Below are 14,799 nucleotides of genomic sequence, written 5' to 3'. Positions count from 1 at the left end.
TACAAAGAATCAATAAAACAAACAGTTGGTTCTTTGAAAAAAAATTGATAATATTAGTAAACCCTTAGCCAAATTAAGTAAAAGACACAGGGAGAAGATCCAAATTAATAACATCAGAAATGAAAAGGGGGGCTAATGTGTGTGTGTGTTTCTGTGTATGTCTGTGTTTCTTGTGCCCTTTCGTCATTTATCTTTTGTTGTTGTGAATTTGTCGTTTCATTCTTGTTTGTTTTAACCATGTGTTTGTTTTTTTAAAGAGAGATAGAAAGAAGGCATGCAGTTGGCATGGTGAGAGGTGGGGGCGATCTGGGATGATGTGAGGGAAGGAAAGCCATAGTCAGAATATACTGTACAAAAACAACCGTTTTGGTTTTTTTTAATAAAATAATAAAAGCCAAGTTAGAGTATCATTCCTTTAAAAAGAACACCTCACCCCTGTGCGCAGCGGGCAGGTTTGCTTCCCTTGGGTGTGTGATGCTCTTTAATGAAGTCTACCTAGAGGTTCCGAGGTAAAGGGTTGTAGCAGGTGTTTGTGAGTGTGACCCTCACCCCCACCGCCTCATCTCTATCTCCGCTTTCTGTGCTCCCTGGGCAGGACGACTGAGATTCTTTGGTCCTGCAGCTTTGGAGTTGTAATAAAATTTTCAGACGCTTTTTCAAGGGGCTTCAGGTGACTTGTTTAAGACCATCTCCCTCACAGCTGCCAGCAAGCCTTAGAGCAAGCGGCACGGTGAACAGCAAATGTCACCACGAAGTGCATGCAGGAGGCTTCAAAGTTAAGATAAGGCAGGGGGAAAAAATAGACATTTATGGTCTAAAATGTCATCAGAGAATGGGGGATGCTTGGTTTAAGACAAACAGCTGATCCTACCGAATACATCACTAAGGAACAAAGTCACCGCCGTGTGCACCAGCCGTGTCCCACGCATCAGCCCTTGGCTGTTAGTATTCTACGTGGCATGTCACGGAGTGTCGAGTGCTGTCAATACTGTGCTGTGCAGTGGCCCCAGAACAGAACTGGAGTTAATTGCTGTAATCCCTTGTGATTGTAAAGCGTGCATGTTCCCTGTCATTTCCGAATCTGGAGTAGCTTAAGTATTAACCGATGTGAAAGCTGGCACCAAGGACACTATTATTAACAAAAAAAGAAACCCCGGTGGCTCGTGAAACTTCGTCTCAGAGGGCGCTCTTTTGTACTCTGAGAGCAGGGTTCTGAAATCCGGCCAGCAGTCACGTTAAGCATAGAGGTGACTAAGGGGGTCTGTTTGAGTAGGTGGTGTGGTAGCTGGAGACGCTCAGAGGAGGGGAGCCCGAGGCTCTGTTTCCAGGGCACAAGGGCCATCATGGCATTTGGATTCAGGACACTCACTTCTCCGGGTAAAGGCAAGCTCTTGTGCTCTGCCAAGGAAAAGCAGAATGAAGGATACACCCCACTGTAGACACAGGAGTGTCTGGTTCTTTGCGAGCAGTGCCAGCCCATGACGTGGTATGCCCACGCCGTGAGAAAGAGGGCGGCGTTTGTGGGGGAAGCAAAAGTGAGCATTACTAACAAACACACACATTCCTTTTCAGATAAATATATAAATACTAGAAATGGGGAATTATTATCTTAATAACATTTGTTTTTTAAAAAGACAAGGTCTCCTGTAGCCCAGGTGTGCCTTGGCCATGCTGTGTAGCTAACAACGACCTTGTATTTCTCCTCTTGCCTCTGCCTCCTAAGTGCAGTTTTGTCCCTGAAGCCTCATGTCTGCTCTAGTGAGCGTGGGAGGGCATGTGACCTTTTGAGCTCTGTCCAGCCTCGGACTTATTTCTCAAGAAAGTCAGAGATGATTATTCACTCATAACTCACTTGTCAGGTGCTTCCTGAGTGACAATATACATCTGGGCACTTTCTAAGAATTAACAAATATTCTAATCAGCTGCCAGGAATGGTGACGCACTCCTGTGATCCCAGCCCCTGGGAGCTGAAGGCAGGATTATCAGGAGCTCAAGGCCAGCTTTGGCTGCCATTGTAAGTTTGAGGATAATCAAAGCAAGACACCCATCCCTAAAATTACAGTGATGTTTGCACACTGTTGGTGCAATCGGTTTTTCAAATATCTTCTGTCCATGTCTGGACCTGCTGACCAGATTCCATGCTTATGGATAAGATTAAGATAGCTGAAGCTTACATGTGGGCTCGCTCACGGGTTCTCAGGTCCTCTGAGGGAGGGTTGTTAAGCCATTTGAATCCACGATGCTGTCCTCAGGCACCTTTGCTCAGACTGGCCGTCCTCACGTGAATATTCCAGTGACAGCATGTGTGGACACTCCCCATGTGCAAGAGTGCCCATGCGCACACGTAGAGACAAACCGTCTGTCCAAACCTGAAGTGGGTTTTTTTTTTTTTTTTTGTCTCCTGCTTTAGGACCACTGGGTTTCACGTGGATCAAACATTATTGCACCTACGACAAAGGAAGCAAAACGTTCACGATGAACGTCTCGGAAGTGAAAGCCAGTGGGAAGATGGTGAGTGAGCACCCCCCTTTTCAGGCTAAGCTTGTCATTGAAGGAGTGAGAGTTGAATGAAACACCACCTGTGTGTCCCTTCCTTACTAAGAGCGCTCATTTTAACAACTGAAAAGTTCATTTAAAAAAAATAATTTTTAGTGACCTTAATGACATTAAAAACGAATGGGCAGTGTCTTTTGTTTGGCTGGGGCTATCATGTATTTATAAGCAACTTGGTTACAGGAGAGGTCTTCAGTAGATGACTGAGGTCCCCTCCAATGTCCCTGGCTTAAGAAGGAGGGGCGTGTGTGATGGATTGACTAGCAACCAAGGAAGGGACTGCCGGTGTCTGCCCCCAGCCTGGCACGGGGATTCTGCGTCCCATCCCAGGGGGCAAAACTGCAACTACTCCTCTGTGCCCTTGCCTCTGACATTCTACAAAGTAACATACCGAAATGCTGATTAACAAATTTCTCAAAGCAACCAATCAAGGCGCAGCTTACCTACCCCCAAAGTAATGTTGTTGCTAAATGTTTCCTGGCTAGCCACCGTCACGTTATAGGACATGGTGCACCTTCTGTCTGATGAAATGCACAGTCCTTATTGCATAGCAGATGGAACTCCCTTCTTGCCTTCCTTCCTTCCTGCCTTCCTTCCTTCCCTTTTTCTTTCTTTCTCATCTGTTTTTTCTTTTTTCCTTTTGTTTTATTTTTCTTTTCTTTTTTTTTTTTTTTGAGTTAACTTACAAACATGAACCAACATGAGTAATGACTGATCTTGTGAACTAGCTAGTTTGGTCATGGGCTAAGAATTCTGCATGTGGATTTTATCCTAAAGATAATTTGTTCCAATATTATCTTAACAGGTGGGGAAGTTGTTTCTAGAAAGTAAATGAGTCGCCCAGGCAGTTTGTAATTTAAGACATGGCAGGGGTAAATGATGGAAGGTAGAAGCATTCAGATGTGTTAACGGAAACTTCTTGTGCACAGGCATCCATCAGAGCCTGTGAAAAATTCAAAAGTGAAAGAGACATAAAAGAAAGGGGAACACAGCAGAGAAAAAGAGCTGTGGATAGCTTTACTTGCAGAGTTATGAACTCACAGTTCACATTTCTCTGTGACTTACTTGGAGTAACGATCACCAGAAATTCAGCTTATGTGACAGCTGGGGTGTTAATAATGCAAACTGACCAAGCCAGAGTGCTGGTAATAAGTCTGTCAGGTCTGCAAGAGGGGACTAACAAACCCCGAACTAAACTTTTCCACGATATAGATGAGCATCTCGCACGTAGAAGAGAATTCCTGATGAGAGGTCTCAGGCTCCTTTTTAGTCCCATCCAGAGAGTTTGCATTTTATTCACAGAGAAGTAGATTAGCGGGGAAGCCATGCATGCTGGAGGAATCTGGCAGGAGCAGCGCGGCAAACCTGTGCGTTGCTGTTCTGGAGGCTCTCTCGAGACTTGGAGGAAGGTACTGTTTATCACCTCAAGGCTCCCTCCCCGAAACATGCCCACGGCACTAATGTCTTAGTTATCTGGGAAGTTTTTATGTTAACTTTTTTACTAGAGGACATTTTGATGGAGAGAACGTACAGCATCCTAACACAGGTACTGCACACAGCTGTGACGTTACACTGACTATGATGTCATGTCTTTCTGAGTCCTAAGAGCAGGTGCACTGCACAGCTTCTGTTCCCATTCAGAACAAATGTGTCCAAGGGTACAGGGAAGCCCTGCCTCAGGCTTCTTTGAAATGACGCACAGTGTATTGTCAGTGAGCAGAGAGGATGAGAAAGCAGGAGTTAATCCTTCATACAGTGTCTTACCTTCAAGTGACGCGTTCAGGTGGCAAGTTTGGATCGATCCACTTTGAACTCACTCCCTTACCTTAGTAACTAGGTACCTTTCTTTCTTTCAGAACGGCCTTGTTACTGGTTCACCTGAAATGTTTAAATTAAAGTCATGTATCCGACGAAAGACAGATTCAATTGACAAACGCTTCTGCTTTGACATCGAAGTGGTCGAAAGGTTTGAGCATTACTTTCCACTTTGTGGTTTTTACTGAATGTCTACTTCTATGTCCAAAAATAAACATAGCATGAAACAGCATTAGCAGTGGTTCTCAACCTGCGGGCCATCAGAAAACATATCAGTAGCAAGATTACAGTTATGAAATAGCAATGAAAATAATTTTTTTTTTTGGTTTGGTGTCACCACAACATGAGGAACTGTAGTACAGGGTTGAAGTGTTAGGAAGGTTGAGAAGCACTGGCAGATAGTGTTTGCATATTTGAAAGTCAACACACTTCAGTCTTTCTCGTATTTACCCAATAAATTTTCACTGTATGATATTTCAAAAAGAAAAGAGACACGAGAGCTAATGCTGCTGAAAAGTTACACCAGAGAGAGCCTGGGAAGTTTGCGTAGCTGGCATGTTAGAGGGCCTGGCAGAGCAGCCTACCTCCCAACAAAGCGGAAGAAGCCCGCAGTGTTGTTTGCTGGCTTCAAGGCAAACATTTTCGCTTTCATGTATTACATTCCAACTACAATTTCCCTTCCCTTCTTTCCTCCCTACCCCACCACCCCCGTCCACTCCTCCTCTGTTTCCCTTCAGAGAAGAAGAGGCCTCCCAGGGTTTTCAGCCAAACATGGCAAATTAAGCTGCCCTCAGACTAGGCATCTCCTCTTATATATTAAGACCGGAAGAAGGAACCCAGGAGGAAGACAAGAGTCCCCAAGTCAGGCAGAAGCACAGGGCAAGCATTTTTATCATCGAGAGGAAGTACCACAGACTCCACAGCTGGCCAAGTTCAGTGTCTCCTGAAGGCCACTGTGTGCACAGCACTGTCATATTTCTGCATATTCAGGTTATAGTTACCTAAACTCTGTGCTTTTGTCATTTCATCTCTAAAATAGAAAAAGAAACCCGCATTTCCAGGGTTACAGGAGATGACAGAGTGTTCCGATGAACACAGCAGCCAGAATGAAATATAACCTTCCATCAGGTAGTGATTGCTGTCGACTTAAATTCTGCAGCAACGCTGCGCTCAGCAACATGTATCTGTAATCCCAGCGCTCTGGAGGCTGAGGCAGGAGGACTACAAGTTTGAAGTAAAGGTTATGGTCCTTAGAACTTGTTCCAGAGAAACAAAATAAATTCAATCACATCAGATTATCGAGGACCTTATGTACATTTTTTTCTTTTCTTGTCATTCTAATGAACTATTTTCTTGCCTATAGAAGAAATAAGTTATTTCTTGCCGTATTATGCTATTCCAAGATTTTTTAGTGAATATTTTATTTTTTTATTTTTTTAATTCTTTATTAATTACATTTTATTCACTTTGTATCCTCCCTCCCTCCTCCAGTCCCAATCCCTCCCTTCCTCCACCCTCTGCCTGCATGCCCCTCCCAAAGTCCACTGATAGGGGAGGTCTTCTTTTCCTTCCTTCTGACCCTAGTCAATTAGGTCTCATCAGGAGTGGCTGCATTACCATCTGTGTCCTGTAAGGCTGCTCCCCCCTCAGGGGGAGGTGATCAAAGAGCAGGCCAATCAGTTCATGTTAGAGACAGTCCCTGTTCCTATTACAATGGAACCCACTTCGATATTGAACTGCCATGGGCTACATCTGTGCAGGGGTCTTAGATTATCTCCATGCATAGTCCTTGGTTGGAGTATCAGTCTCAGAAAAGACCCCTTTGCTCAGATTTTTTGGTTCTGTTGCTCTCCTTGTGGAGTTCCTGTCCTCTCCAGATCTGGGACTCTTTTTTTTATTATTAATATGTAATGATTAAAAACTTGGAATAGCTGGGAAAAAAAAGCAGCTATTCCAAGTTTTTAATCATTACATATTAGTAATGAAAAAAAAAAGTCCCAGTGTTTTTAAAGCCTTGTAATTTCCAGGCTGACTACATCAATTCTTGCATATCAATTAACCTATAAGATTTCATACCACCCTACCCCCCTTCATATGGTGCCTTCTTTTATCTGGAAATGCATCCCTAAGTAACTGTTTCAAAGTGGCTGCACAGAGGAGATTTTGGGGACAAAGCTTGTTGAGACAGGGTCTCACTCTGTAGCCTGGCCTTGGACTTGTGGTTCTCTGGCTGAAGCCTCCCACATGCATTACTTGAGAATTATTTTCAGGGTATTCATTTTAATGCTGTAATCATGGCGCAGAGAAAAGCTGAGTGCCACTTTGATGGCTTTATAAAATAATCAAGGACTTGAAAATTTGCAAATGCTGAAGGGCCCAATAGAATGAATTTCACATGTAGAGTGTCTGTCTGTCGCTAGGCATGGCATCATCACGCTACAGGCATTCTCTGAAGCCAACCGGAAACTCTGGCTGGAGGCCATGGACGGGAAAGAACCGGTAAGACTGTGACGTCATCTCTAAAACTTGGAGAGCACCTCTACATTTTATTTTTATGTGTCTTTAATATAGTCAAAAGCGTTAAAGTAACAGAGCAGATGAGAACAGCCTGTCCTGCTGTCCTGGTGACAGCTCAGCCACTAGCTCTTAACTCCTACTTGGAGTTTGTTTTTCAGGAAGGCTTCCAAGACTAGTGTGCAACTCTAAAATCGCTTTAAAATATTTATAACCATTAATTTGGGCTGCATTTCTTGCCTCACTTTATTGGGCTACTATTCAGAATATGTGAGGAATCATCCTCTGGTCCGGGCCTCACCGAAAAACAACAGTTAAGAAAGCTGTGGGTGGGAGACATCCCCATTTGATGCACATCCTGTGTGTCATAGTCGTTTTGATGTCACTGTGGCAGTTTACTCACAAACACCAGTGTTGTTTATATGGGGAAAAGAGGAGTTCTTCTCTGATGTTTGCTTTCTTACTGAACACTGTTCCTGGGTCATAGTGTGAAAGCACATAGGATAAACAGGCACCATCCCATCGCTAGGGAAGGTTCCACTGATGGCAGAGAACCCAAGAACAGTCCAAGCTAAGGTGCTAGTTAGCATGCTCTGTAGACCCTTCCTCCCACCCCGGTCCCAGGCCACAGTCAGATGAGCCAGGCACTGCGAATACATTTTAGACTCTCGAGTTTAGAAGATGATCTAAACACACAAGGATGTGATTTTTAAGTCTACCAAATTAAATAATAATAAAAAAAATCTGTCTTTGTGTTGATTAGTTTCTTTTTCCACTGTATTATATTTTATGGTGTCAATCAATCAAAAATAAAAAATACCAATCATTGTTAGATTTTTTTAAAAAACTATTTAAACTTTGCACAAATGGTTAAGAAGTCCTGATCTAGCTGGGCGCAGTAGCAGACACCTGTAATCCCAGCATTCATGGAGGCAGAAGCGGGCGAATCTCTGTGAGTTTGAGGCCAGCCTGGTCTACAAAGCAAGTCCAGGACAATCAAAGCTACACAAAGAAACCCTGTCTTGAAAAACTTAAGAAAAAGACCTGATCTAGAGTAGATATAGGGATAATTTGTTATCCAGCAATGTCATCAGATTGTGCATCAGAAAACAAATAAATGCAGCTCATTTGAGGAAGGAGCAAAGTCACACTAATTCCACAGTGAGACAGTTTTGGAAGAAGGTGCCTGCAAGCACAAGTTAGGAAAGAGAGTAAAATACAGAAGTCACATGGAGAAGGGCAGAACTTAGCCCAGGCTGGACCATCCAGGATGAAACCGTGGTAGGGGTCGGTAGATAAGCTGAACAAATGGCGGCACTCTGGAAACAGTTGCTGGACCTTGAGCCGGTGCCTGATTCGTTTTGTTTGTTCATTTGTTTTAGTGTAAGCGTCGCCTTGTCAATCTTCTCGTGGCAGTTAACTGCAGTAACTAACTGCTGTCCTTTGTTCCTAGATTTACACGCTGCCTGCCATAATTAGCAAGAAAGAAGAAAGTAAGTCCCTTTTCCTCTTCCTTTAAAACTTTTGCATGAATACTTCTCAGATTTTGGCTTAACTAAGATTTTTAAAGAAACAGAAACTTAATCAGAAATAAGCTTTTCTCCATTCTGACTTGCCCTACAGAGTAAACCACAAATAAAACCTATTGAATCTCATGACAGAGAATTGAGAAAGCAACAGGAGCACACGCCACAGGTTAGAGAGTGAGGTTACGATGTACTGGTGGAGCCAGGAGCCCCTCTACAGCCTGAGCAGCAAGAAGTCACTTGCTTTGCAGTCACACTTTATTCAATACTTGTTCTCCATGCTATAAGTAAAGCTCTATAATTCATTAGAAAAGGACAGTTTGATCATTCTTAAGACAAAGCTCCATGAAAAACGAAACAACAAAAACTCCACAAGAAACTGGCCCAGGATATTGAATCTATAAATGCTTTTGTGGTTATGGGATGTAATGTTCTTGTTCTTCCTCTTCCTACTTCTCCTTTGCCTCCTCCTCTTCTTCTTGATATTTTTTTGAGACAAGATTTTGCTGTGTAGCCTTAACTATCCTGGACTCGCTTTGTAGACTAGGCTGGCCTCGAACTCACAGAGGTCCGCCTGCCTCTGCCTCCCCGAGTGCTGGGATCACAGATGTGTGCCACCATGCCCAACTCGTAATGTATTCTTCTCTAGATTATAAGACATTGTTAATTCATTTTGAGGGTGGTAGTTTTCGCCACTGTTAAACAGATACTGTCCAGTTGAAATGAGAATGAAACTTCTCAAAAGGGATCATCAGGAGAGAACCTCATTAGTAGGTCTTCATCATTTTACTATCTGAATTCATTTTTTCAGGAAAACAAAATTATCTTTCTTTACGTAGCGGTCCTGTCTCAACACTTCCATCTTGATCTTTAACAAAGAAAAAGGCAATCCATTGTGTCCTGGGTTTTCTCTGATGCTGCCTAATGTGGTCCATTCTACATTACTCTATAATGCACCTGTTTCAATTCTGGAGTGGACAACAGGGGTACATTCCAGCGGATGTTTGTGTGGGATATAGAATCTTAAAGTTCCTGAAGAGCTCTAATGTTTGACCATTGTCTGGGTGACTTTTTCCATGCGCATCTTGGGGTGTGGTCTTCCTAGTGCAAAGCAGACTCTTCATATTCTAAACAGTTGCTATCTGTGAACAGTATTCCTCCTGAGCTTCACATTGCTTGTACATTTTGTCACTGGAACTTCCCAGGTGTCCTAGGTAGCTTGCATTCATCCTCCCATGGTCAAACATAGTGTTATTCCCATTGAAAGGTGTTCTAGCTTCCATGTAATGCATGGCTCTAACAGGTGAAGAGGAAGGGCATCATGATCACTAACAAATGTGCTCATGTCTTGACTTTTTGTCTCTCTAAAAACTCATGTGGCATGATGTTGTATATCTGTATGTTTAGAAATCAGAAATCAGAAATGCCAGATGGGAAATGTGAGTGGAAAATTAAAGGCAAGCTTTGCTTTGTCCTGGCAGCCATGGGAGGCACAGTAAGACCACTGAGGTCACACCTGGAAGGGTGAGCTGGGTTTTGAATCAGGAGGAAGTTGAAAGAACAAGGACCTTTGCTTCGTTAGTTGTAGAAAGCTGTTCTTGTCCTCACTGCTGTTGGACACATATGTGGAGATAAAGAGCTTGTGTACTGCTAAATGGTCTCATGGAAACATCAGCTGGATTTTAATAAAAGCTTTACCCCTGAACAGTTTCCAACAGAGAGAAAATGCTTACACTCAACTTTTGATTGAGTAAATTAACTTTATTTAGTTAGTCTGTCTTCAGGACAAATGCCATTAGTACCATAGGATTTCAGTGTCTGGGAAAATTTGGATTCTAAACGCTTGTCCGGTCTTCTCCAAAGCAAGGAGAAGAGGGATTGACTACAGGGAGGTCTCGGGAGAGTTCACAGATTGGTCCTGTTAGGGGGTCCACTCCAGCCCTTTAGAAAGCCTCCAAAGGAGGTGCTCCCCCATGCTCAGGCATGGCAGAGAAGGGGGAGCAAAGCAACAGCATTTGGTTGCTTTTTGTGTTTGCCTGTTCTGAAGCAGGTGTAGCCCCTACCCAGAATTCCTTGTTTCTACCAGACAGGAGGCATTCCCTTTCTACTTCACACCAAGAGTACTTTTTCTTCCAGAGGAGAGTTAGGAGGATCACTCACTCTCTGTGTATACGTGTGGGTAGTCATGTGCCATAGAATTGTTTGAAGGTCAGAGTGTAGCCTTGGTGTTGGTCCTACCATCTACTTTAATAGACAAAATGCCTACTGTTTGCAGTGAGCGCACCAGGTTACCCAGCTCCTGGGCTTCCATCTTACTGTCTAGGAGTACAAGTGCATGCTACCAAGTCTTAACATCATGTGGGTTCCGGGGACTCAAAGTTCAAGCTTGCATGGCAAGTTCTTTAGTCACTGCCATCTCCCCCGCTCATGCACACCCCCTTTAATGGTGTGGTTTAACTTACTGAGAAACCTTTCCATGGCTGGTCTCTTCTGAAATTAAGGAGTAAGTGTTTTCCTTTTATTTTTTATTTTTTGCTATTAAAAACACATCCCTACTTTAAATTGAGTTGTTCTTAGCACTAATGAAAGGAATATAATAATCCTCCGTGGTTTTACAATATTGCACATTTTGTATCACATAAATTTCCTAAAATTTGACACTTTCCAAGACTGTATTTTACAAACTATGGGAAAACTATGTAAACCACACACTCTTTTTCTCACGCCACAGCAGAAAATGCTGAGCACTCAGGTAGAAGCATTGTTGACTAGATCTCTGTGAATGTGAACTGATGAGAGATGATTGCAAATAGGCACATACTTTTTCCTCATTAAGGATACTAATTTTGTTGAGTTGAATTTATTTTCTTGAGTCTGTGTTGTCACAGCAAAAACTGCTTTTGTTACACATAATTAAATGAGAAAAGGGCAGGGCAGGCCGTGGTGACACTTGCTCATCTGACCTCAAAGGTTTGCGGCAGTAAACGTTCTTATCTGATTCAGCATGCATGTCCACACGGATCCTCAGTGGCTTGTTTCTACTCTGAAACTTGGATCCATAGAGTACCGTCCTCCTGTATCATGCTTGCCTTATGCCAGTGGCAAGAAGAAATGGCAAGCTACAACCTTGGTCTGTTGGGAAGTGACGTAGTATCAGTTCCATTCCATCTCATTGGATAATGGTGATCATGTGGCCATAACCAGTCTTCAGGAAATTACCGTCTTCTGGCATGAAGGACAAAGCAGCAAATGTACGCATCAGCAGCCACCGTGTGCACAGTCTGTTCAGTTCGGTGGCATATTGCATTTGATCACTGGGATTTACTGAAGTATAATAAACCCATAGGGACGTTTCTTAATGTCCAGTTGGAGCAGGCTAGGCGCATAAGGCTGCCCCATTATGTGCTTGTCAAAGAAACAAATCATCGCTCTGCTCCCAAATTGCTTTTTGTTTTTAAGTAATTTCATATGCCTTTTTATTCTAAAGGCACTGCTGTTTGACAGTTCTTGAAGCCAGAGTTGTTTTCAGACATTCGCAAAGAAGGAAGAGGCACCCATGAAGCTCCCATGTATAAAGAGGGTTTTATATTACACTCACTTAGCAGGAGGCATGAGGATAGAGCCCACACCCCACAGCACCTGCTTTTATTTATTTTTTATAATTTTTATTTTTTTAATATTAGTTACAGTTTGTTAACTTTGTATCCTTGCTGTATCCCACTCCCTCTTTCCCTCCCAATCCCACCCTCCTACCCTCATCTCCTCCCTGCCTCTTTCCAAGTCCACTGATAAGGAAGAACCTCCTCCCCTTCCATCTGATACTAGTTTATCAGGTGTCTTCCGGACTAGCTGCAAAGTCCTCCTCTGTGGCCTAGCAAGGCTGCTTCTCCCAGGGTGGGGGAGATGTCAAAGAGCCCGCCATCAAGTTCATGTCAGAAACAGTCCCTGTTCCCCTTATTAGGGTACCCACTTGGATACTGAGCTACCAAGGGCTACATCTGAGCGGGGCTCTAGGTTGCAGCCATACATGGTCCTTGTTTGGAGAAACAGTCTCATAAAAGACCCCTGTGCCCAGATATATTTGGTCCTTGTGGAACTCCTGTCCTTTCCAGGTCATATTAACTCCTCCCCCCCCCCTTTTTTTTTTATTCCCTGCATTCTGCCGGAGGTTTGGTTATGAGTCTTAATATCTGTTTTGATACACTGCTAGGTAGAGTCTTTCAGAGGCCCTCTGTGGTAGGCTCCTGTCCTGTTACTTGTTTGCTCCTACATCCAATGTCCATCCCATTTGTCTTTTTCAGTGAGGATTGATCATCGTACCCTGGGTCCTCTATTTAAAGCACTATTTTTGTAGCTTTCCAAATGTTGCTTTAATTCATCTGTTAACAGTCCTATAAGGAAAAGAATTCTGTACTTAGTTTGTAAAAGAGGGATTAAAATCATGCCAAGTAACAATCATTTTCTTCTCTTTTTCCAGTTTCATTGTGTGTTGTGTATGGGCAACTGTCTGAATGTTTTTATGTGTGTGTGTGTGTGTGTGTATGTTTGTATGTGTATGTATACGTGTTTGTGCGTGTGTTTGTGTCTTTCAGTGTTTCTGTGTCCATGTGCGTGCACTTCTGTGTCAAGGGGCAGGCCTAAGGCTGATGTCTGGAGTCATCATTCCTTGCTCTTTCACACTATTCACTGGTGGGGTCTGCCAGTCAAATCCAGAGCTCACAGGTATGGCCAGCTGAGTCTAGGATCATCTGTCTCTGCTCTCTGAGTTTGGAATTACAGCAGCCACCCGGTCTACCTAGGGGTTTGTTTGTTTTGTTTTTGTGGCCTTCTGGGGATCTGAACTCCAGTTATCCTGCTTGTGTTGCAAATGCTTTAGCTACTGAGTCCTCTCCCCAGCTACTAGTAACTCAGTTTTAATTGGAAAAGTAAACATCACCTTTCTCATCTGGTTTGGAGCCTGTCTTCTGTTTTCTGTCCTTAGCATTGGTGTAAGAAGTGTAGTTACAGTTCTGACCTCTTCTGGCTCTTTTGTGTTCATCTTCCTGGACTCTTTTGTTTTGTTGTTGTCATTGTTAGTTTTGGGTTTAATACAGTCTCACTGTGTAACCCAAGCTGGTCTTAAACACTCTGTCCTCCGTCGTTAGCCTCTTCAGTGCTGGCATGACAGGTGTGTCTGCCACTCCACCCAGTTCGTAGGTGAAGGGTTCATTCATAAAATCCAGTGGGCATGTTCAACATCATACAACATCATACCAGACCACGGAGGAGCCTGCAGGTTCACCTGCTGTAGTCAGGGCTGGGCCTCATCTCAGCTCCGTGGATTCAGCTCTTTGAGGCAAAGTGCAAATAGTCAGAAGCAGGAAATGAAAATCCTGGGTTTTTTGTTTTCTTTTGTTTTTCTCCATGCCCTGAACTGATAATGATCATGCTTTTACCCATGGGAAGAAGCTATAGGCTGGATCCATGGAATACTTAGGAGCCCGAGAATGACCTTGTAGTCAAAGGAACTATAAAATGCTTGTGCTACGCAAGGCACCTGCTTTCAATGTATGAGAATAGACGGGGGCATTGTTTCTCCCTTCCAGTCTGCCTTTGAGAGGTAGCCTGCCTATTGCTTATTGTCCTCAAAATGAATACGTAAGAAAGTAACTCTGTCTTAATGCGACACCGTTCTCTTTGGTCTATGTGTTAAATGCTAGTTTTATTGAAAACATGTGAAGATGATGTTTTCCTCCTGTCCGCTTTTATTGACAAGCTGAACAATGTACTTAATTACCCAACTTTCAAAATTAAGCCACCATTTTAAAATTGAGAAGTTTTAAATTTTATTGGTTTGAATTCTTATTTACTACTATTTTGGCATATTTAACAATACATGCCTCCCACATGTGATGAAAATTACTGCAATCTAAGACCTCTCAAGTTTTTCTTCTTACTAGGCATTTTTAAATGCTTTCTTTTACGTAATTAATCTAATTTAGTTTTAGTTCCACAGCTTAAAAAACTAAAACAAACTTATTTATTACATTATTGGTTGTTTGGTTGATTAATTGATTGTGTGGATCTGTGTTCGTGGGCACGTGTGCCATAGCACTTGTGTGGAGGTCAGAGGACAATGTGCAACAGTTGATTCTCTGCTTCTTTCATGTGGGTCTCAGCGATCTAAGTCAGGTCATGATGTTCGGGAGCAAGTGCCTCTCTACCCACTGAACCATTTCACCGAACCTAAGCCTGATTTAAAGAAAGTGTAGCAGAGAATGAAAATTATTTGCTATTTTCTACTTCAGAACTAGGGTTGGTAACAGTCCTGTACACAGACACACAGGCCCAAGTACCACATATAGACTCAGTTCCTGCACACAGACTCAGTGTCTCCGGTCCTGAACTTGAA

At 43.0% G+C, this 14,799-nt stretch overlaps 1 protein-coding gene across 2 annotated transcripts in view; it reads left to right on the top strand.

The window, feature by feature from the left end:
• Arhgap42 (Rho GTPase activating protein 42) overlaps positions 1-14,799 on the top strand; it is a 218,773-nt gene that overhangs the window by 184,099 nt on the left and 19,875 nt on the right. For both annotated transcript variants that reach the window (XM_021643311.2, XM_060369291.1), the window contains 4 exons: positions 2,411-2,511; positions 4,410-4,519; positions 6,789-6,867; positions 8,336-8,375. In XM_021643311.2, coding sequence (XP_021498986.1) covers positions 2,411-2,511; positions 4,410-4,519; positions 6,789-6,867; positions 8,336-8,375 — 330 coding nt within the window. The remainder of the gene's footprint in view (positions 1-2,410; positions 2,512-4,409; positions 4,520-6,788; positions 6,868-8,335; positions 8,376-14,799) is intronic.

Source organism: Meriones unguiculatus, chromosome 1 (genome assembly GCF_030254825.1).
Source record: "Meriones unguiculatus strain TT.TT164.6M chromosome 1, Bangor_MerUng_6.1, whole genome shotgun sequence".
Classification (NCBI taxonomy): domain Eukaryota; kingdom Metazoa; phylum Chordata; class Mammalia; order Rodentia; family Muridae; genus Meriones; species Meriones unguiculatus.
The sequence above is the reverse complement of the archived record's forward strand: the minus strand, read 5'-3'. Positions and strand labels throughout refer to the sequence as shown.